The sequence below is a fragment of the Gouania willdenowi genome, chromosome 5, assembly GCF_900634775.1.
Source record: "Gouania willdenowi chromosome 5, fGouWil2.1, whole genome shotgun sequence".
Taxonomy (NCBI): Eukaryota; Metazoa; Chordata; class Actinopteri; order Blenniiformes; family Gobiesocidae; genus Gouania; species Gouania willdenowi.
In genome coordinates, this window is record NC_041048.1 from 11,983,669 (window position 1) to 12,008,405 (window position 24,737).

The following is a 24,737-nucleotide window of genomic DNA, read 5'->3' on the forward strand; positions in this document are numbered from 1 at the left end:
CTAAAAATTGCTATATAAAATAGCTGTGTATGCTATTTTTTTGTTACTATTATACTTGCTTTTCTGCTGCTCTTACATGATAGCGGTGTTTTGGTAGCTGACGCCATGCTGTTTTGACCAAGTTCTTCACTTTCCTGAGAATCAGGCAGTAGTTTCTGTTGAAAAAAAACAACAAATACAATTCATATGTAAACATTGTTCAAAAACCAGTATGATTTGTTTTGTCCAGCATGCAGATTGACACAGTTTTGCAGTGTTTCCTGATTCAAAGAACAGCTTCTCTGCATCCCCTTAGAGGGTGTCACAGACAAAGCCTGACCTTTGAATGTCACAGCTCTTTATTTTCAAACACACGCATGTCTGAGTGGAACAAGGCAGAGCAATGCACAAAGACAGTCACCTGAGAAACACTTTATAAGACTAGCATGCTGCATTTTTGTACACAGCCTGTGATGTAGACCTGTGGTTCTCAACCTTTTCAGCACGCAACCCCCAAAATAAAGGTGCCAGAGACCGGGGATCCTCAATGTAGCTGAGGGTGGTTGAACACAGACATGAACAGTGAAGAACAGTCATGTGGAGATAAGGCCATCTATCAGGGGTACAAAGGGGAGTGCTTTTTGGGGCCCATCCACAAAGTCAGCAAAATGATGGTCCATTGTTCTGTAAGTCTGTAATGTCATAGATATGGTGGCTCCAATCAAAACTAAAAGAAAACCAAACACACAGAAAACACCTTGAAGGGGGACTGAGATAATGCAGAAATTGAAATCTGACTGTAGAAGAGCTGAGCGTAAATGGAGATCAACAAAACTCCAAATTCATCTAGAACTGTGCAAAATAAGTCTGTGTAAATTCAATGATGGCTTGTTCAAAGCAAGGCAGCAATACTTTTCTAAAATTATTGCTAAAAATGTCAACAACTCTCGTAAATTGTTTTCTGTAATTGAAAAGCTCACAACCACCCCAGATCAGATAGCCCCCAAATTACTGTCAACTGGAAAATGCAATGAATTTGCTGTATATTTCAACGAAAAAATACAATCAATAAGGTCATAAATCAGAACAAACCAGCAAAATAACAAAAAGCTTGAACAGCTTCAACCACTGAGGGATAAGTCAACAACAAGTTTATTACAGTAAAGCCAAAAACAATAGAGGAAACTGTTCAGCAGCTGAATCCATCAACGTGTTGCCCTGACACAATATCCTCAAACTTATTTAAAACTGTTGTAAAGTCAATTGTCACTGATTTGTGTCAGATAATTAACTGCTCATTCCAATCAGGCACCGTACCAAAATCCCTGAAAGTAGTTGCTCTGAAACCTCTGTTAACAAGAGAACACTGGATGCCTCTATACTGGCTAACTATAGACCAATCAGCAACCTTCCATTCATAGCCAAGATCATTGAGAAGGTGGTCTTCAACCAACTGAGTCAATTCAACAAAATAATTGATAAATTTCAGTCAGGCTTTAGTTCTCATCACAGCACAGAAAGTTTATTATAATTTGCTCCTTAAATAGTGTATAGTCATCTTAAAGATGTAAAGAAATGGGGGGAGAGGGTTAGTTTTAACTGGCAAAAATTGGCATGACGATTGGTGAATGTGGTTAAATTGGCAAAAATAAGCATGAAATGTGGTGAAAGAGGCTTAAAGTGACAATAATGGGCCAATGTATGCGACATTAGGTGGGAAAACTAGTAAAAAAGGGTGCCAAAAATATCTTTAAAGTGGAAAAAAATTGCAGAAAAGGCATTGAAATTTGATGGAGAAGTGGCAGAAATGGAATAGAATAAACCTTTATTGATATTGTCAAAAATAATTGAAGCCAAACTGATGAAAATATGTTAAAATATGGCGTTAGGTGTAGTTGCGGAAAAAGGGTAAAAACAAGCAAAAATGGGCTGAAATTGTTCAAAAAATATTTTTAGTTTCTTGAAGGAATCTGGTGACTCCCTCTGTGTGTCTCAAGACCCCAAATGGGGTCCAGACCCCAAGGTTGAGTACACCTAGTGTAGAAAGGTTTGGCTTTCAGAAACATAAAAACTGGCCTATATAATGTATTCAACCATGAGGAAAAAGGTAGCTTCATTTGAAATAGAAAAGAAAATCATACAGAGCTCTATGAGACATCTTTTCTTCAGTCTTTTATATGTCATTAATCTCACCTGAGCAATGGGTGAATGGAAGACGTCGCGGACGTCGCGTGGCGGAGGTTTGTTCCTTTTTCTCAGAGAGAGTGTGTAGGAATCTATCCGGCGTTGAACGGCCTCGGCTTGCGTCCGTGTGAGAGTGGACAGCAGCAGAGCGTTGTCTACATCCTCGCTGTCTTCACTGATAAGCGTCGACAAGCCAGCATCAGCCAACCACTGCTCTTCCTGCTCTCCCTCTGAAAAACAAACAAACACACCAAAAACATGTTACAACATGCAGTATTTGTGTTTAAATAACAAATACTTAGCAAATCCAGCTTTTTTGAAATAATATGTTAATGTTGAATTTATTCAGACAACTTTTTTCAGGAAATGCACTTTGAAATTGACTTTGATCTCCTGACACGTTTCGATTGCCAACTGTCAGTCTTCCTCAGAAGCATCTGCTGATTGCTTTGATGTAACCCTACAAGTTCTTTCATAAAGAAAGCATCAAAGCATCTACTGATCATTTGTGGTACAGAACAACACAAATTGCTTATAAACAAATATAAATGACAGCATACACACACACACCATCTTCTGATTTATCTGTTCTCTTGTCTCACCAAAGTGAAAGTTTGCTAGATATGAAACTCCAGATAATGACAATGGAAATGATTACCATTAGCTTAATTTTTAGTTAGAATTTGTTTTGATATGAACTTAAGTGTAATGGTTCGACTTTTGCTTAATAAGAATTGACCCAAAACCACACAGAAGATATTCGTTTAATCCAGTATGCAAGATCATAAACGGATCAAAAACTTAAATAAATGAAAAAAGAAATCAAACAATTACGTCCACTCTCAGAGTGTTTACGTCTTGGATAAAAATTCTAATAAAGCGTCTAGTCCAGAGGTGTCAAACTCATTTTAGTTCAGGGGCCAAATATGGAGCAGTTTATCTTAAGTGAGCTTCAGATTTTAGGCGGGAAAATGAGTCATTTATCATTATTGTGCTCTAGTTTGCACTTCCCCGTATAAATAAATTATAAAATATGTACGGCACAGCTAATATCAAAGCAATGAGTGACAGATTTCAGTCCATGCTGGATCTTTGCTTTACATTTATTTGATTTTGTGGTCAATTTTGATTTGGGGATATTTTGTGGTGTAATTTGAAGAAAATTGCAGGATTTTGGGGAAATTGAGTAGAAGTCTTTTAACAATTTCCAATTAAAAATGACTTCCATCATGCGATATAAGCATGGGGAAAAATGTGAGCCCTGCTAATATTGTGGAGTTAAATTCGTGTATTAACTGAAGATTTCTACAACTGAATTGGTAATGGTTTCTCTGACTTTTTTGCTTTCTGCCGCAGGCCGAATTGAATGCTTTAAATGGGCCGGATTTGGCCCCAGGGCCTTGACTTTGACACGTGAGATACTGTCTAACATGGAGTGAAAAAGGTGTATTTAAAGCATAATGAGTCCAATCATGGGCGCAGCACAAAGGAAGCACTCTCACTAAACGTGAGCATTCATTAATGGCTCCTGCATCAAAAACAATCTCCGCCTTATAACAATTGACAGTGTCGTCATGGTGATGAGTGGTGCTTTGCCGCATGCAAGAAAAATGATGTGTTGCTATGGTGAACACATCATTTGCTAGAGAAGCTGAGAAGTGCCTGAGATTGAACAGTAATGCGTTAGAAGAGAATGACACATGCCCATGAGGAAGTCTTCATGAATGGTTCTGGGAATCCACCAGTGGAAGAGTTATACCTTCAGACTGTCTGGATTCCCTTCTGGTGCATTCGAGGTCTGCTTCGCCACACCCCTGTCTGATGGTCTCCACTTCACTCCAGAATGAGTCCAGGCACAGTTTGTCGGGATGCTGGTCCTGGTCCTGCAGTGAGGAGGGTGATGTGTCGGTGTTGGTGCTGTGAGTGAGTTCAGCAGCTGCCTGGTCCTGTGGGCTGGCCCAGGAATCCACGCTCATCTCGGTGGGACTGGTATCTCTGGTACACACATACACACACGTAAAGAAATCACACGCATGCATGCAAACAAAGACGCACAAGCGATGAGATAAAAATGATGGTAATAAAGACAAGAGGGCGAGTGAAGAGAAGGTGCCGGGCTATAGTCCAGAGAGATGGAGAGACAAAAGGAGAGAGATGGAGAGGGATGGAGGGAGGGCAAGCGCAGAACGGACACAAAGGGGGATCTCTTTTGTTCTCATAGAATACACACAGGAGGTCCAGTACCATGAAAATCCTCTAGATGTCAGTGTAATCATGTATAATGTTTACACCCCATTACATTATCTATTCACTGAAACACATCTGCATATTCCTCCTATTGTAAATAAAACAGGGAAAATGGGATTATCTAGAAACAATTATAATTTTCATTACAATAACTGTTTTTTCCTCAAGATGAATAACAGACAAACACTACTCTCAGTAGACAATGAGACACACTCAGCCAGTAAACACTCACCATTCAGTCTAAATATGACCAACAGGAAGTGGTCAGCTGAGTCACTGCATTGATGTGTGGCTCAGTTACATTCTTCAAGTCAGCAAATCTCAGCACTCATACCAACGGCTTACATTTACATTCCTAAAGAATAGCATGTAGATGTAGTATGTGGGTTTGTCAGAGCATTTCAGCTGTTATCTAACATCATTTTACTAGTTGATACCATAAATGGTTTGTTGTAGTGCAATCAGTTTTATGCTATTTTAGATACCATGCAAATGTGTTTACTACCAATGCTATACAATTAAAATAATACAAATAAAACACTACATTCTCACTAATATCATACTATGTGGCAAATAAAGAAGAAAGTGTCTATTTGTACGGTTTAGGGTTAGGGTTAGGTTATAGCCCAATTTCGCAACAATTTTTAGGGTTGGGGTTAGGTTTAGGGTTAGGGTTAGGTTATAACCCAATATCTCAACCATTTTTAGGGTTAGGGTTAAGTTTAGGGTTACGTTATAACCGAATATCGCAACAATTTTTAGGGTTAGGGTTAGGATTAAGTTATAACCCAATATCGCAACCATTTTTAGAGTTAGGGTTAGGTTTAGGGTGAAGTTTAGTCTAAGTTACGTGACCTAAACTGGCCAATGACTGACCTATCACGTGACCGAAACTGGCCAAATAGGGGCGCTGCGTACGAATAGAATGTCGGTATATTGATACGGCAACCCTACACTGCCAAAAAAGTGTCTATTTGTACGGTTGCCGTACGGACAACCCACGGTGCTATTGGTACGATTACCGAAGTACAAGTACGTACCGTCTTACGGTTAGGGTTAGGGTTAGGTTATAACCCAATATCGCAACCATTTTTAGAGTTAGGGTTAGGGTAAGGTTTAGTCTTGAGAATGTCGGTATATTGATCTGGCAACTGTACGGATAGCCACTGCCAATAAAGTTGTGTGATAGTTTGGAAAAATGCAATTATAAGCAATTCAATCAAATTGACCTAATTTAATGTAGTGTGTTTTAAATTCACCACATCTTTAAAATGTAAAACTTCCCTGAATCTCTCTCTATTTAAAGCTGAAAATAAATTTGAAAATGTGTTTTTGATACCAATACTTATCTGTACTACATATAAAAATATTTGGTAACTTTAATGCAATTCCAATGACCCCGATTACATTGTGATTTTAGACAGGGACAAGGGATGAAGACGAGGCAGGATGTAATTCTGCCTCAAAAACTACAGCATTGGAGGTTGAGCCGCAGTCTTTCTGTGAAGATTTTGCACCTTCTACACTGGTGTAATAGCTGTTATTGTTCTGGTGACCTCAGTAATGTCTGTAAGATTAATGTATAGTAAAGTCCTTTAAAAGTGACATAAAAACCAAACACAGAAAGAATTACTGAGTTTGGTGCCATGGTGCCTTAATCATTCACACTTTAAAGGATTGTAATAAATTGATATCCCCATTAATAACAATACAGTAGGTCCAAATGTATGGACACTCCCTTTTTATCTTTTGAAAAATCACATCAAAATGCTCGATTTGCATCTCATTTGGATGAAACTCAGTGGGGTAGTTGAGAAACCAGTCTGACATATACGAGTCAAATGAAATGAACATCGGTCAATTATTAACCAAGATGTGAATTTTAAAAATGTTGCCAATAATGAAAGATAGGGACTTTTAGATTTTTTTTTAGACTGATCCAAAATCCGTATATTGATCCAAATGGAATCTTCCATGGCAACAGTTCTATCGATGGTTAAAAATTTGTCAAAATCAATGAAGTAGCCTATTTTTGAAGTAATGGTGAAAATATCATCTCCTTAGCAGAGATTGTGGTTGCTGAAAAGCAATGCACCAATCACTTGGCCTGGGTGGAACAGCAGGTAAGTAGCTTCTAAAAATGTGCAGTATGTGGCTCTACGGACCGGATGTGTGTGGCAATAGTGTTGTTCCCCAGTAATAGACTTCTGACCTGAACGTTTGAATGTGTCTCAATACCCCATGAGTCTGAACACGCAAAATAGATGTCTGGTTTGATCATTTCAGGTGATTTTACAAAGATCACATACACATGAAACGTGTAATAAATCAGTGCCGCTCGTACACTGATTTATTACAGCAACAATACTGACATTGTTAGAGCTTGCATAGAAGCTTAAATGTTACATAACTTACACAAAACACAGCTTGGAAGTTTTGGAGCCAACCTTTGTGTTATATGCCTGTTGAATGGCATTTAATCCAAAACCTCATATGGTGCTGATTGTGTTTCTGTGGACTTATTATTCCTCTCCCAGAGTATTGCAAATACCTATTCTTTGTCACCCAGAAAAGAAGGGCAGTAGTACTAGTTTATAGTCCAATTACTGATTTAAAAGAAAAATGTGCAAACCAAGGAATCAACTTCATCTGCATTATATATAATATATAGAGAGGAAAGTCTTTCTGTCAGCTCTGAGTAAAGGTGAATAAAATATATATATATTTAGATGGGATATATTCATTTCCCATCTAAAAGGGCTTAGAAAGCATCTAATAGAATGGAATGCTTTATTGTCATCATACACGAGGTACAACAAAATTAAAAAAAGAGATTTTAGGTCGTAGCATTCAACAGTTTCTTTTTTTAATTTACCCTAATCACACATGAAATCCATCAATTTTCTGACCCACATGCTCCTTCTTTCATGGTCGCTATGCTGGTACCTTTCTCCAGCTCTCAGTGGGCGTGAGGTAGGGATGCAGTCCATCGCCAAGGCAATGTCCAGACACACAACCACTCACATTCACTCCTACAGGCAATATAGAGACTCCAACCAACCGAGCAGTCATGTTTAAGGATTGTGGAGCACCAACACAAGCACAGGCAGAACAAAGTGCAAACCCCACCCCAGGGCTTGAACCCAGGACATTTTTGCTGTGAGGCAGACATGCTAACCACCAAGCCACCGTGCACCCACACATGCACTCATTTGCACAATTAACTCAATTTTCCACCCAGAAACAAGCGCATTAGCGCATTGGTCCTTCAGCTCCAACACACTCCATCACACATACCTGGATCGTTTCTTTTGTAATACCAGCTTCTTGCGTTTGGTCCCTGCCGGGCCACGGTGTGCACGGAGCCTAAAACGGTTCAATCTTGTGTGTGGAAACTCCATATTGGACCCAGGTCTGATCCCAGAAACCACCTCTTTGCTTAACATATCCAAACCAATGACAGAATCTGGCAAGTTTAGTCCTTGTAGAAAAGAATCAAGCTTCATGGACTCCAGGCAATGTATCAACATGCGAATGCCAATCTACTGCTCTCGTCTCTGTGTGGTAAGAGGAAGTCATGTTTTACATTTTCACAATTGCTTAAAGCTGAGTGGCAGGTTTGAGAACTCAAAGGAGGTGGAGTTGGAATGCTGGCAGCAGAGTCAACACCTTCTATTTTCTTTTACACATGACGCATTTGTTGCGTTAACTGCTCATACTTTCACAGATTGTCATTTTTTTATTACTACTTCAACTATCATTCAAAAAAAATCTGAAACACGCCACACGTGTTGTTGGCTAACATTATGCCTAATTAGTCATAATCTTAAACAAAATGACTGTTGAGAAATCACCTTGCTTCAAGTACTTTTCCTCTGCATTCTCACTCTGCCCTCAATGACACAAATGAAAGAGAATGGACAATACAAAGATCTTCTAATAAAAACAAAGTTTTCAAAAACATCTACGAATGGTCATTCAGTCAGGTCTGCTTTTATTTGTTTCTGTCAGATATGTGATAGAATACATCACTGGAAGCTGTGATGAAGGAAAAGGTTCAACCAAGTCTATTATAAAGAAAAAGCCAGTTGTTTCAGTTTAGCTACAGTATATAAATGGTTTGGTAGCAGCTAAAACAAAATGGCACTGACGAGATCAGTGCTGCTTCTTTGGTTTGTGATTTTTCTGTATTTCTGTTTTGGTTTTAATTCAGTAAAACAAAATAACCACACCATTTATTTGTTATTCTGATTTGGTTTAAAAATGGAATAACCAAAGAACGAAGGGTACACAGATTAACACGTTATTATATCTGTCAATATTGACTTTAAAATTAGGTTTCGACATGGGCCATCCCACTGATAAAATTAACTGAAAAAATAATGCTTTCTTTCCTTGATCAGCTCACCATTATATCCGTAGATGCCTCATCGCCCATGGAGAGGCGTGACTAAGCATCTTGTGTTTGGGGAGTGCTTACAGAGGTGGGAGGCACTCAGTGATCTCAAAGTAGACTTGTTTTTTTTCTTCATATATAGGATTCCAGGTTTTTTTAATATATAAATAGCTATGGCACATAATATTTGGAATAAATATGACGTGTTTTACAGAACGTATATTTTTCTTATTTTGCACAAGGAATGATTACTGATGTTACATCACTTTCAGCTTTGTCTTATGTCTGAATTTGCCAGTGGGCCAACATTATAGAGAGTATATACAGTATGTTAATTAATCTACAGAAACTAGATGATCTCTACCAATAGGTGTGTGGGGGGAAATGTTGTCTCGGTCATCGAGCAAATGAGTTGTAAAATATCGGCATATCAGATATTGGCCAAAAATCCAATATTGTGCATCCCTATTACACAACTCTATACAAAAAAAACCAAACAAAAAACATAATGTGTCAATTTAGCAAAAAATATTGAGCAATGCAGGAAGGCGATCCAATGGACCCATTGGAAATGCAAATTGGCGTACTAGAAAGAGCATTGGCCTACTTCATTTCAGAAAATGCTGAAAATCAGCAACTAAGGTGCATCTAATTCCCATTGTTAATTTTTCTTTTTATTGGTATTTTTCCTTTTCTTTTTAACACCATTGTTACACTTCAAACCCATTGCGGTGGCGAGCAGAGACAAACTGCTAACAGTTGGATCACTGTCCAAATATTAATTGAAGACACTGAGTTGGTGCAAATCGTGGCCTCTCAGCTGATCTTCCTCCTTCGTCGCTCACCTAAAACACCTGATTCAAATCAGTAATCAGGTAGAGAGGGAGGAGGAAGTGTATAAAAGGGCTGAGGATACTTGTTGAGGGAGCCACAAAGATGGAGCAGCAGCAGAAGAAATGTGGGGAGAGGTTCTGCATCACCACGTATGACATTTGCAACTTTATTTTCTTCTGGTAATTACTGGTAGTTCTGTTTTTGTGTTTAGTTTGCTGTAGGTTTAGTGTTTGTTTTTTTATTTGTAGTTTGGATGCATGGCTATGACAAATTTGTATGTGATTGTTCCAAGTGTCCTCTCCACTTTTGCTAACTTTGGTCCCTTTTGTTTCTCAGTTATGTTTCTGTTGCTAATTTCAGGTACTTTGCCTTAATAAAGAAATGATTTAGTGTTTGGCATCCTTAACATGTTGCAGCCCCTCAAGCCCTTTGACTTACGTCCTGGAGGGGCCCATAACAAGTGTATGTATGACCCAAAGAGCTTTTTATTGCATCATTGTTTGAATTCAGTAGAGTAATATGTTAAGAATGACTCAGAGATCCCCTTAAACTCTTCCCAAATACCAAACTGATCCCTCCCTTAATGAACTTCTGTTACCCCAATTTGAAGTGTTCAATATCAGTGTAGATGTTAAAGGTAAAGCTGGTTATGACAAGAGATAAACAACCCATTTCTATAGTTTGCCAATTCCATTTGGAAATTTGAGATAATTATCCATTCACGCCCATGTGGCCAGATAGTGTAATTATGCATGACTACATACTTTCTATTTTTATAACCAACCTTGGGAATATGGCTTCGTTAAAACATAGACAAAACTTGCAGTACAACTTCAATAGGGGATTTTACAGACTTTACAAAAAGTTTAGTTTTGCGTCCTCATTTAGTCATTTTGTCAGAAACTAGCAATTAAATGGACATGACACAGCTAAAGCCTGCTGCTAATATTGGGATCTCTGCTCCATGATTGACAAACTTCTTAAATAAAGACATTTAGATGCAACATAACATACAGTATTTGTCAATTATCCTGTTTGATATTTTATGTTTTTGAACTATAATCACAAGTACCTTCTTGTCGACATTTGTTTTATTCCAATAGTGACCTTAGACAATTAGGTCTAATTATTATATATTTAACAATAGTAATAGTAATGATGAATGGCCTCTTTGCACTATTTTTAATCCGATATATATATATATATATTGTGTGTGACTGACTTTGCATCGAGGGGGACTGTGGTCCAATATTGTATGTTGTACATTTATGATTATGCAATGACAAAGACTTATCTAATCTAATTCCTTTTTTTCACCTATATTTTTAAGATTACACAAACCAATTGTGGCAAATTTAACTGGACTGCATTAACAGTTTAATTAGAATGGGACCTCTTCTCATCAACAATTATATTTTCATCCAAAAATGACGACAATTGCAAAACTGCAAGTTTAAAATGCTACAAAATAAGATATACTTTGGCTTTAATAAGGAAAGATAAAGAGGGAATAAAACACAAGCTCCATTTTAATTCAGTTAGGCACTGATTAAAATGTTTGTGTTTATACTGTTTTTTTTTTTCTCTTTAAACAGCAAATCAACAGGAAGCCATTTTCACTGTATGAATACACTATTTACCTTCAAAATAAATTGTCGCAAGTAACACAAGGTAACCCCATCATACAACTCTGTAATGCACTTGAAAACGTGGCCCGTGTTGAAAGCATCAGAGTATAATCCCAATAGCTGAATTCCACTGAAAGCCTCTTAGCTTGCACAGAACAATTAGCTCATTTGGACTTGAGAAAGTTTTTCCTAACTCCTGAAACAGAACGCACATTCTTCGAGCTCGGAGCTCTTAATCACAGGTGCAGGTATATCATCTGTGGCCTGGTGGATGTAATGGTCAGCACTGATTCTGAATTATAACCACAATTCATTCAAACTAAAGTGCAACAGAAGACATTAAATGCTAAAGAATACAATAAGCCAATGAATCTCAATAACACATATACACTATGTTCAGCATTACAATTAAATGTCACATGATCCACTAAGAGCAGTATACTAGCAGAAGGCTAATCTTACCTGGCCTTGGCCCGAGTGCGTACCCTCCCTGAAAGCAGCAGAAAAGCTGCTGCAGAGCCACTTCTTCCCCATGGCATTGTGCTGGTGTCCCCCCACCCCCCCCAAAAAAGTGCAGTAAACTGTAGGAAACAGCAGCTGCCTGCCACTGGCAAGCTGCTTCCTTGTAATGTCCTCGATTCACAGATGCATGAAAACCAGTGCAAGTCTGAGTGCGTTGGCAGGAACGACACTACATTGTATCCTGGAGCAGGAAAAGGGAGGTCTGCATGAGGGTCCTGGGGAGGGAGAGTGGCCAAGTGGCTAAATAGCTGACTGGGACAGACATGGTATGAATGACTGGTATGAACGGGGCTGCAGCTGAGGACTGGACGGATGAGTCACAGAGATTCAATAGCTGTACGCCATACTGGCCTATACCAGTGGGATGGTTTCATTTCATCTGCATGTTCTTTAATTACTCAACCAATAAAAAAAGTGGAGATAAGGGTTTTGTTAAGGAACTTCTAAGACACTGCTTTATTCTTAATTTATCCCATGGATACCATTGACGAGGTGGGTAAGAAAAGGTCTTTAGCTAAGCTGAGACAAATCATGGATAACATCAGTCACATCTGTAATATCTAAAGCTGCTTAACCACGTAACACATTTTTTAAAATGTAGCCAGACATCACTAGAAAGTTTATTGACTCAACCTCTAACAAATGGGTGGTTGTCAAATGGTCATTTGAGCACAAAATGGTACAAAAGAGGTGAGGAAGATGTTATATGTGTAGTATGTCGTAATTGAGTTCAGACTAAATTCGTACAAGGGGCTGTGCTGTATTTGTCTCATTTTAGGAGCTTTGGGGCTTATTTTAGGAGCGTATTTAAAAGAGATTGAAAGTGAACTTTTGAGGTTTTCATTTTAAGATTTCCATTGAGTGATGTTTTTTTTTCTTGAAGATGTGGCCAAATCCAACTTCCAAACTTCTTACTCTCCAAGGTAAGAAAATCTCTTTGAAATGAAAGAGTGAATATTAAACTTTTCATGCAATGAATCAGTGCCTGGTCGTAAAAGTATGAATAAGGTTAATTGTTCATTCCTCCATGTCAGAATGGATAATGTAGCTCAGTGTGGTACTTGGTAAAATTGTCATGAAGCTGTGCATTTTGCACCAACTTATTGCCAACCCCTACTTGTTTATTTCATTAATTTTCAGTTTTTATTGAGAATGAAAGAAGAAAAAATACACTTTATTTTAGGCTTTGTGGGGTAGAAACCAGATACATGCATTACTGTCCTAGAACAGTTTTAAAATATATAAACAGGTTAGAAAATACTATTTTACCCATGCCATGCATTTATCCATTGAATATACGTATGCCCTGTGGTCAAGATTTTTAAAGCTCTACGCAAAATACACTATGACATAATAACTAGTAGGAACTAACTAACAGAAATATGGACAACTATCACCACCTTTTCAAATGACACAAATTACCCAAACCTGCTTGTTTTTTTTGTATTGCAGGATGACATCAGCATTTCCACAATAAACCAATAGGGAGTGGACATGAAGGAGAGAACATGTGATAAATGAAGTGAAAATCATTTTTGACTTTCTTTGAGCTGCCAAAGAGCTGAACTATGATTAAATTTACACAGGGAACCTTAACTTGCCACACCTATAGTTGATTATGTGTTCTAAATAAATTGCTGCATTCTTAAGTCATTCTTTTTATTTTTTGCATTAAATTGCAAACCAAAAAAGCATTGAACAAAAACCAAATCAGGTCACTGTCTCCTCTTGGCCTAATAGTTATCAGGTGGATTTGTGTTGTTTTTCTTTTTACTGCATGTGCCTCACCTTATTGGCACTTTTCCCTTTGACCTCCTAAACTCAGGTGATCTTTAATTAGATCAACACAGATTAAAGAAGCTACAGGGATGTGGCTTTGCCTTTTAGCTTTCTAGTCATTTGTCCCACATTTACTGGTTACTTCTTTATTTTCCTTATTTATTAAACATCTCACATAACTCTCTCTAAATCATTAAAAAATCATATCCATAACTGCCGTACATCTGCCGCTGCATCAGCAGCAGTTTTTTCCCTTCTATAAATTTAGTTCTTGTATTATCTCTGAATGTCTTCTTAAATCATGTCTTTTCACGCCTCATCTGACAATCCTCCTTAGCTTAAAGATATGCAAGGATGAAAAGGAGAGTTCAAAACGTGACACTACACATCTACATGTAAACCAGCGGATGACACGTGACAGCCGCTCAGCCGCAAGTCCTGCTTAGCCATCTATTCTGCAACCATGGCATTAACTATGCATGGGGGGAAGAGGAGGAATGGGGGCTGTGTGTGTTAGATAGATACTGACCAATGATGAAAAATGAAGAATAAGTAACACATCCCGAATAGTGGACATGAGAGAGGAGAAGTACAGATTTAAACCCACGATATGTTAAAATAGTACTGCCAGTTGGTATAATCAGCTACCTGAGGTGCACTCTTTATATCCTGTTTTTAATGTTTAAAAGAGTTTGTAAAATAAATAAATCAGACAGAACACACGTGCAGGTTTATGAGTAATAAAGAATGAAAATGCTGAATAATCAGAACAGATATAGGGCAATTAAAAGCAAAAACGCTGTGAGAACTTTTGGCAGAGGAACACAAACTTTTTAGAAAACTGCATCATGTACAAAAAAATCTATATATATATATATATATATATATATATATATATATAGTTATATAGGTTATAACAGTATCATGAATTGGCCACAGCAATGCAATACAACCAAACCAGTTCACATGGTAAAGATTGAACATCAGTTGGTAATATGGTTTAATTATCAGCTTACATAAAAGCATGTACAAAGGGTGCATTACTAAAATTATATCCAATGTAGAAACGTATTTTTTTGGCTTATTATGTCAGTCATCTTCACAAGGAAGTTTTTCTCTCTCAGTAATTCAGTTTTTGGTGAATGACCACAAGAATTGTTTCAGTTCAGATGTAAAACATGTCACAAAAAATGAGAACTTAACACTTTACACACCTTAAAGGCAAGAAAGAAATGTATATCCCCATTAATAATGATACAGTAGATCCAAATGTATGGACACAATCTGGATCCGATCTGGATGAAACTCTGTGGGGTAATTAATAAAGATTGGTCAATCACGAACAGAGATTTTATTTTTTAAATTCCACCAATGCTGAGAGAGAGATTTTTTTCATTTTTTTTTTAAAACTGATCCAGAAACCACATATTGATCCGAATCCCCCTCCAACATTTAGTGGAGTTATCCAATGGCAATAAGGTCTATCTTTGGTTACAATTTGTCATGCACAAACAAATGAAAGCGCTTGTGCAGCACAGACTTTGGGAAACGCCCAATTTCGTTCATAGCTGTTTCCATCACTGACAAAATTTGTCATTGTCAACGACCGCGTATGCGCGACTCAGCCCCCAGGTTTTGTGAAGTCCATGGAAGTACGTCACAAAGGATGACAGGCTGATGGTGAAAGTTACAGGCCAAAATGCGTTTGCACTCATTATCGCGCCACCCAGTGGTGCACTTTTTGGTATGGGTGCTCTTCTATGTATACTCTGTAAAATTCACAGCCCTCAACATAATATTTTGAGCTGAAATAAATGTTTGTAGTTTATGTTGTAATAAGCCATGCCCACTTTGACCAATCATGATTAACTTTGAGATATGGCCTCAGGAGCGACCCAGGGTCATACCCACCAAATTTGATAAAAATCGGTTTTGCCATTTAAGATATATAAATTTCCCATAATTGCAGTTTCCCCTGGTGGCCAACTTTATTCAAATTTGTTTCATCCCCCCCCCAGTCACATGCCAACCAAGGATCTCAGATTTGGTGTTAGCATTTATTTTAAATGAGATTTGCAACAGTTCGCGTTTTTATAGCTAGCTAGAAAATTTTACTCATTAATGATTTGCGCATATTTTGACGGAATAAAATTCTTTACTCAACTTCAGATCGGGTCCAACTGAAGACTCTACGTACCAAGTTTCATGCTGATTGGAGAGAAAAAAGTAGGTTTTCCAGTTTTTGCGATTTTGTGCCAACACAATTACAGGCGGAAATGGGCGTGGCTATGTGATTTTTGAATGTGTGACATACGGTGTGTGGGAGTTATAGGCCAAAACGCGTTGACCTTGGTTATAGCGGACATTCACCAAAATGTAATCACCTGTTCCTTTGTCTTATTAACATTTCCTGAAAGTTTCATCAAAATCCATTCATAACTTTTCAAGTTATCGTGTACACAAACACACACACACACACACACACACACACTCACACATACAAACATGACAACTAATATACTTTTGAAAACCGTTTTCGAAAGTAATAAACAAACAACAGTGACAATATTACCTCCTTGGCTGAGGTAATAAATACAGGTAAATAAATAAATACAGGCTTCACAAACAAAATGTAAAATCCTAGCAGAAGACCCAGACTTGAACTTATCCTAATGTGGATTCATTGGCCGTGTACTTAAGTCACTAGGTGAATTGTGAATTGGGTTGTTCCATAATTATAAGTCTATGTACTGTATGTATTTGTGACTCAATATCTTGTATTCAGAAAGGCAACAAACGTCTTCACGTGCAGAGTCCCAGTGCAGGGCTTATGTGCAAAGCAAAGAAAGCTGAAATACCCCCTCTTCACTAACCATATGGAGCACAAAGTGGATTACCATCATCTTACTACTTTGCTGTGACTTTTCCCATTAGGACTTAAAAGCATTAACTGCAGAGTCCAAAGAATGCAAGCAAAACATGTTGCTTAAAAGAAAATAAAAACTATTCTAGTGCAACTACAACAATTATTAATACAACAGCTAAATGTAAATCATATACATCTAGCACAAAGCAAGATTAAAGATTGATGTCTATAAGAATTAATCCTGGTCTTTGTTAATTATAGGAGCTTATAGTTAAAGTAACTGAATTTGCTGGAGGACCCTTCACTTCTCCTTAAAGAGGTTTCTCATCTAAAATTCACATGTTAATAGAGAATCAGGTACAAACTGACATCCAAGGATATTAAGATGTTGGTCAGCCAAACATTTTTTTTTTTATTGTTAAAAAGTCATCTTAAATCCAGTAAAATTGAAAATTAAGGATTAAAAATTTCTCAGAATATAGACTTAATGAAAACAGAATGATCAGTATTGGTACTTCACATTGGGGTAATCTTTCAGAAGATGACAATTTTGCTTGGGATAATACACTACTTTTAATTATCTATATGTAGTAAATTCATTTAAGATTTGAAAGTAAACACTTAATCAATTGATGCAAATAATAGTGTTATAAAATTCATAATTTGGGGGTTTTTAAACAATAAGAGAAAGAATCTCTCAGGGATAAATGGTCTGAATTTTAAAAATGTTAATGTTTAAACTGATCAAAAGGGAATCCTAAATGTATCCCCTGTAAGGAGTATTAAACAAAATAAAAACAAATTAATAAATCCCCCATTTACAGTTACATACTTGGTTTTTATTAAAAAAATAAATTAAAAAAATTCTTTAATATGTGATTTTAATTATTATTTATTTATTATTATTGTCATAAGTTGAATGTGAAATGTAAACTAGCTCAATGATGTTTAATTTTAATAAAATACCGACAGAAATCGCAGCTTAGGGAAAAATGTGAGAAAGATCAAACGCTTTAAGCTAATAGACACTGACATGCGGCACGTGCAGTCCGTAGAAAAGCCCATAGCAACACGTCACTACCCTAACAACCAAAAAATGCCACGCGACACAGCAAATGTTAAAAAAAAAAAAAAAAAAATACAAAAACAAACGAATTCAAAGCCTTCAGGGCAACACAATTCACAGATCTTTACAAACAAGTAAACTTTATAAGTTTGGTATAGCCTAGCATGTATAGAAAATATAGCATTTTACTCACCAAAAAAACAGCCATTGACGCCTCCGTTGAGCTTGTCTGAAAGTGAAAAAACATATTTCACATGAAGTGAAGATAAAAAAAAAAGTGGTGGTTTGAGAAGTGACAACAGATAGACATATGGAGATAGAGATGAGCGGGAACCTGCTCCCTTTCTCTGGTAAACACTACCACGGTATCCTCACCGTGACGTCATCACGCCAGCAGCAGCAGGACCAGATGACGTAGACGTGCTGCTGCTGCTCCTCAATAGAAACTCCATATATGAGTGAAGCTCAACAGTGAGTTTTATTTTCCTTTTTGTTTAATTATTTTATGGTTTTCTGTCATGCTTTATTATGACAAAATAAGATTTAAAAAAATAATAATAATAAAATAAAATCCGTCATTCACACTTCACATTCTTAATTGTAGCCTACTAAAGTAACTAAATTATATTAAAAAAAAAAAATCAAAATGAAACATAATATTCACCATCTAGCCATTGTAATACATTACAGTGAAAAATTAGTAATCCTTACTGGCTTTACCTGGATTTTGAAGCACATAGGAGGTCTACAAGCTGTTATTAATGTTGCACTTTATTCAAAATGGAAAATTTAAATATAAAAAGGCTTTAGCTAAGACTAGGTACTATTAGTTAATAGTATTTTCTTTAATTTATGCATGTATTATTTTTATTTTTATCATCATTATTTGCATTGTTTGAATAATACTTTACTGACTGGAGAACTTGCAGCCTTTTTCTTTTAAACCTTTTTAAAAATGTATTACTTCATTATTTATTTTAGAACTACAAATATTAACCGTATTCATACGAATCTCAGTGAAGTCTTTTGAAAAGGGAGAATTTCTAGTTCGTGTTCACTATTTTGTGCATTTGTTTACAGCCTTACTGCATAATCTATACTAGGTCACAGGAATTACAACAGGTAACTAGCACTATCTCTGTTAATAGGAATCAATATTAAACATTGTTTAAGCAGCCTTGTAACCAGACAATTGATATCAAATTGGCCTTATTTTGTCTTTGTATATCTACTACTTTGGTCCGCCTTTACATAATTGCATTTCCTGTATAGAGCATGGTGACCTGCTGACTCATGGACTGCACACATTGGACGAGATAACCGGGTGTATTATTGTTGTTCTATTACCTAGAATTAGGAGACAATCTAGTTTGCTGATGGTCACACTGCACACAATCGACTTTACCAACCTGATCATTTTCCACTTTTAAATCCAACGTTTGAAATGATCAGTTATCATCTTGTATCTTAGTGTTTATCTTTGATGACTTTAATGTAGAGCAGGGCTGTCAAACTCATTTTCGCTCAGGGGCGAAATATGGACCAGTTTGATCCCAAGTAGATTTAAGGCTAGAAAACTAGCAATTTTAACAATAATGTCCCTTAGTTTTCAGTTCCAGGTATAAATGATACAGAATGTATGTAAGGCAGGACAATTTCTAATCATTATATGTGACAGATATCAGTCCCTGCAGGATCTTCACTTTAAAATGTCCTTGTATTGGTAACTAATTCTTCTTATTTGATTTGTGAAAGTTTTTTTGGAAAAAATTGAGGAAAACTGCAGCACTTTGAAAAAACTGAGAGATCTTTCAACAGTTTGAGATTAAAAATGACTGCCATCATGTGATGCAAGCATGGGAAAACTGAGCTCTGTAAATATTGTGGAGATTAATTCAATTTGCATATCTACATTTGGTTTAGATGGTACAACACATGGATTTATGTTTTTTCTATCAATTTAATTTTCTCCTGGGGGCCGATTTGGATGCTCTGAAGGGCCGGACTTGGCCCCCAGGCCTTGGGTTTGACACATGTAATATAGAGTGTGAAACACAAAAGGTGTTGATAATGCAGCAAGGATCATGTGAATATTTATTAATTTCAAACTACATTTTTTTTTTTGTTGCAGATGATGCAGTCATATTTTATGGGGCAGACTTCATACAGGGCTGCTGTGATGAAGAATGGTTGAAATGCTGCATGTCTTTCATCAGTCTTTTATCTGCATTGGTTTGCATGTACACCCCGGTATCCTTGGAAATCCGGTTCTGTATACCAGTCAAAAACGATGCCTGCTGTAGAGTCACTATGACATATGGAGGGTTATGTAAGTGCTTATAATAGTCTGTCTCTGTATGAGCCCTGTGACAAACCATATGGGGCGCCGATTGTAAAGTTACGCATGCTAAAATGAACAGCATATTTTCGCAAGATTTAGCAACAAACTGAATTTTTATAATGTTACTTTAGACCAGATTTACAGCAATATTTGAGAAACTTGTGATCTTTACCGGTACTTTTCTCATAGAAATATAATGTAAATTTAAATGTAAATGCTAAATGTAATTGTTAAATATTACATCTAAATCTAAATGTTGAATCTAAATCTAAATGTTGAACCTAAATCTAAATGTTGAATCTAAATCTAAATGTAAACTATTAAATTTCAATATTAAATTTAAATCTAAATGCTAGATACCAAATGAAATGTTACATCTAAATGTGAAGCACAATCACTCCATTTGAATAGACCACGATAGCGCTAGTCTGTGTCAATTACATTTTATTTTGGTACTTCTGGTGAATTTGAATTTTAGCTAAATATTTAGTTTCACCCGTGACATTTAGATTTAACATTTACATTTACATTTACTTTTACAAGAAAAGTCAATATCACAAATTTCACAAACATTGCTGTAAATCTGGTCAAAAAAAATATAAAAAAAAAAAAATCACGTTTTTTTAACGTGGTTTGTTGCGAAATATTGCGAAAAGTTGCTGTTTATTTTAGCATGTGCAACTTTACAATCGGCGCCCTATAGAACCGATGGTTACTTAGTTTAAAAAAGTAAAGGTGAAGATTTTTGTCTTGTTTTAATAAAGTAACTGCTTGCTATGTTTAGTCCTAGTACTTCCAAATGTTTTTAAAGTGGATGAAAAACCAATGGGTTGTCAGCACGACTGTCAACAGTTCTGCCTCAGACTTAAATCGGCGCACCTGCTCACTTCACTCAAGTGTTTTCCAACAGAGATTGTCCTTGGACAATGGAGCCACTTTTGTCAGCAAATATCTATGAAAGAAAATGCCAATCAAGAGTTTTTTTTCATTTGCTTTTGGAGCAAACACTCAATGACTCTCATTATGCTCAAGCTTAAACACCACACCAGCCTTTGCTTTTGCCCTGCCACATATCTCAGTCTACTCAGAATAATAAATCACTCACACAGCAATGCAGCAGTGGCAGTCTATTTATCTCATTCCTAACGCACACCACCTGACTTGGTTACTGTGGCTCTGCTGCTTGGAAGTTGAGAGATTGTTTCTCCTGAACAGATGAATTCCTGCATACATCCTGTTTTTGTTTTACTGACCTCACTGCTGTCTTACATTCTCGTTTATTGCATGACAACTGTGTGTGTGTGTGTGTGTGTGTGCGTGCGTGCGTGCGTGCGTGCGGTAGTGGTGGCAGTGATCCAGAAAAGCATCCAATCTCTTCCTGCCATTGTTTCATGTCAGGGACCCAAAGGAGTTTTGCCTCAGCTGCTCCCCTGAAAACACTACCTCCTCTTAATCTTTTCATGCCTTTTCCACAGCTATTCAAATTACAAATAAATTCCTTAATCTATACTCAGAGCGGAGGTTTACATTATAGGTTAACATTTAAACAGTTGATGAGTTTGTAGTCACTTTACGCATGGTAAGATACTGTATATATACAGAACCAGAGGTGTAAACAGTACTGATATATCCTACTCAAGTAGAAGTACTGTTACTTGATTGAAATTGTACTCAAGTACAAGTACAAGTAAGTCATACATAAATTATTTGCCTACCCTGGCTTCCTCAGAGGTGTAAAGAGTACTTTACTTGAGTACTTCAACTTGAGAAATTGGACTTTGGTACAAGTCCTACATAAAATACTCAAGTACAAACAAGAAGTAGTTCAATTAAATGGTACTTAAAGTAAGAGACTAGTTACTTTCAACCCCCCACATTTGTTTTTGGAAATACATCTTGCCACGGTTCCCTTGCATACAGTAAACATCTCATGTATGAACTTAAAAAGGAAGAGAAGAGATCTTGCACAATTGGAACTTAATTTATTTTCCACAAAGGTATCTGTATATAATAAAAGGTTTGTCAAAAGGTATAACTCTTTTTTTTTTTATTAAATAAAATAACACCAATGACTTTAATTCAAAATAAATACAATTCTCAGGCTTTAAGTATAGCTACATTTATTAACTCTAAAACAGTGCCATGCCAAATGTGTGGGTAACAACATAATCTACCAATAAAAGCAAGAAAGGTCTGTGTGTGTGTGCATGTGTGTTTGTGGAGCGAATATCTCTCTGACGCGTTATCTAGGAATGTATGAATTACTTCCTGTCTTTTAAAACTTACTTAAGTACAAGTAAAACTGCTGATGTAGAAATATACACAAAAAAATACAAATACCGATAAAAGCAACTCAAGTTACAATAATGTGAATAAATGTAATCCATTACTTTCCCCTCTGACTCGGAGGTATTAAAAATGCGTTATCGTGCATGAAGATCACATTACGATGTTGGCGGATGCTTGTGGCAGTCGCTTTTAAATGACAATTTTTACCAGACTTTTTATAGCCAGGGGTTCCACTTGAGAAGAAGCAAACGTGCTTTGATGTCACACTCCACTTTTCCACTGGATTAATCAGGGATTGGCTCTAAGGTATCAGACTTGTGGTTGTGTCACGTGCACACGCAAACATAGACATTCAGTTTTACTCAGGAGAAATTGGCTACTATGCCACACTTTTGTTTTTCAAATTTTCATGTCTATGTACAACATGTTGCACATTTGTGGTATTTGTGTTTTTAATTTAAAAGCATTTCTATACTGACAAAGATCAACTACTTAAACACAGACAGAAACGACAGCATCTGTCAAAAAGGGAAGTAAACAAAGAATGCCCTTTTACGGTATGCGTTTCGAACTCACGCCTTTAGTGCTGCTCTCTTGTAGCCTATTGTTTTCCATGACTTCCTGCACAGACTTGTCAAATTATAATAAGGTCATATACCTTCATAAGAACAAGCCAATTATTGTTAACTCATGCGGGCTGGGAAGTATTTAAAACACGCAGGTCAAAGGCAAGCGATGAAAAGATAATAAGTGGTTTTCACTGAACCTGTCAGTACTCATAAAATGAAGATTGTTCCGCAAGACAAACAAACGTGTTACTGTCAGTCTGGTTGGTGTGCATGTGCTTAATGCTAGCATTTAACTATACAGAGATTCTTGTCAATTGTGTTGCTCTAGCTAGTCTTGTTTGCATGTTAAGGCTTAAAGAAGTTTTCTGGATTGGCACATTTCATTGCCTTAGCCTTGACATGATAATCCAACACTATCTGTGTCGAGAAACACAGTGTTATTAATAGCTACATAACTTATTATCAATTGTTTGTACATACAAAAAATAAAATCAGTGCACTCCTACTTTACTGCAGTAGTCTTCAACTTGAGATATTGTACCTTGGTACAATTCCAAGTAAGTCATACATAAATTACTCAAGTAAAAGCAAAAAGCAGCTCAATTAAATAGTACTCAAAGGAAAAGTTACTAGTTACTTTCACCCCTCAATTTATTTTTGGTAAAAAAAAAATATTGCTGTGGTTCCCTCGCATACAGTAAACATCTCATGTAAAAAACTTACAACGGAATAGAAAATCTTGCACAAATTATTTTCCACATAGGCATCTGTATGAAATAAAAGGTTACTCAAAATACAAAACACAATTCTTTAAAAAAACAAAAAACAAAAAAAAACACCAATGAATTCAATTCATAGTAATTAAATAAGTATAGCTAGATTTATGAACACTAAAACTGTGGAAAATTAACTGGCATTCCATGCTGTTTTGGCTCTGCACATTACGTTTAATCTGATTGGTCGGCTGTGATGTGATGCATTTGATTGTTTGGTCATTTCTGTTGTCTGGTCATAAAACAAATAATAATAATTTACTCAGCAATTGTTGGGTGTAGAAATGTAATGAATTACTTTACTTCTTTTAAAACAAGTACAAGTAAAATGACTTATTTCGAAATATACTCAAAAAACTTCAAGTACCCATAAAAGCAACTCAATTAGAGTAACATGACCACTTGTAATCCATTACGTTCACCTCTGCCCTTCTTTAATATTAAGATGGAATCATACAGCTCAACCGTCCACTTAAAATGTTTAAATTGCAAACTATTAATTCAATAAGTTACTTTCTTAACCTCAAACAGATAACGTTATAGTCCATCCCTGCATTCTAACCCAGAAGCACCCCCACAGTGGATATAAGGTGGTACCTTATAGCGACTCCCAGTACACACAGATATCCTGCCACTGCCAGTGGTGGGATTCAAACCTTTGCTCACAATCCAGTTTTTCTAACCTTTAGGCCACCACTTCCCCACACTTGCAAGAAGTGGTGTAATCTGTAGACAATGGAAGTATTCATGCAGAGCTAAATTTCCTGCTATATTTAACTATTTCTCCTTTCCGTCATGGTAATACCCTCCTTTGGGATTATGTTTTGTTTGAACAGTCAACAAAGCAACAGTAAAGGTGATGTGAGCTCAGCAGCATGAGTTCTTGGGACACCTGAACTTATAAAGCACTTTTATTTATTACTTTCACAGAATATTAAAAAACATTCTAAACTTTCAAGTTAGAGGCTTGTTTTACTTCAAAATTTGTCTTTAAAAATAACTTTTGTCTTTTAAACATGTGTTGACCTTTCCTGTCAGGGGCTGTGCTGGTGAATGTCTTCTCACCTTGGATGTAACACAGTGTACTGTAGGTGTACCACCTTGGACAGGTACACCATCTACTTAAAACAATACTTCAAGTATTTTCAAGTCAACCTTGCAAAATAAAGAAAATGGAAAATCAGCGATTGATTATCATATTTGTGCTAAATTTATGATATTTTGGAAAAAAAGGTTAAAGGGTTTATAAGTCATTTTTTCCAGC

The 24,737-nt window shown here is 36.5% G+C and overlaps 1 protein-coding gene and 1 long non-coding RNA gene across 4 annotated transcripts in view; one reads left to right on the forward strand and one right to left on the reverse strand.

The window, feature by feature from the left end:
* Positions 1 to 17,851, reverse strand: part of arhgap40 (Rho GTPase activating protein 40) — a 30,353-nt gene extending 12,502 nt beyond the window's left edge. The window contains exons 1-4 of one of the 3 annotated variants that reach the window (XM_028447621.1): positions 17,695 to 17,851; positions 3,923 to 4,158; positions 2,173 to 2,393; positions 77 to 155 (exon numbers count right to left, since the gene is read on the reverse strand). In XM_028447621.1, coding sequence (XP_028303422.1) covers positions 77 to 155; positions 2,173 to 2,393; positions 3,923 to 4,139 — 517 coding nt within the window. In that variant the 5' untranslated portion in view covers positions 4,140 to 4,158; positions 17,695 to 17,851. Of the gene's footprint in view, positions 1 to 76; positions 156 to 2,172; positions 2,394 to 3,922; positions 4,159 to 7,707; positions 7,991 to 11,730; positions 11,855 to 17,694 lie in introns of those variants that run through there. The other 2 variants (XM_028447620.1, XM_028447619.1) reach the window with 2 other exon arrangements.
* On the forward strand, positions 1,564 to 24,724 carry LOC114463812 (uncharacterized). The gene is made up of 3 exons (XR_003674125.1): positions 1,564 to 1,692; positions 14,796 to 14,803; positions 24,714 to 24,724. It is a non-coding gene; the product is annotated as an uncharacterized LOC114463812 (long non-coding RNA).
* The last annotated feature ends 13 nt before the right edge of the window (positions 24,725 to 24,737 follow it).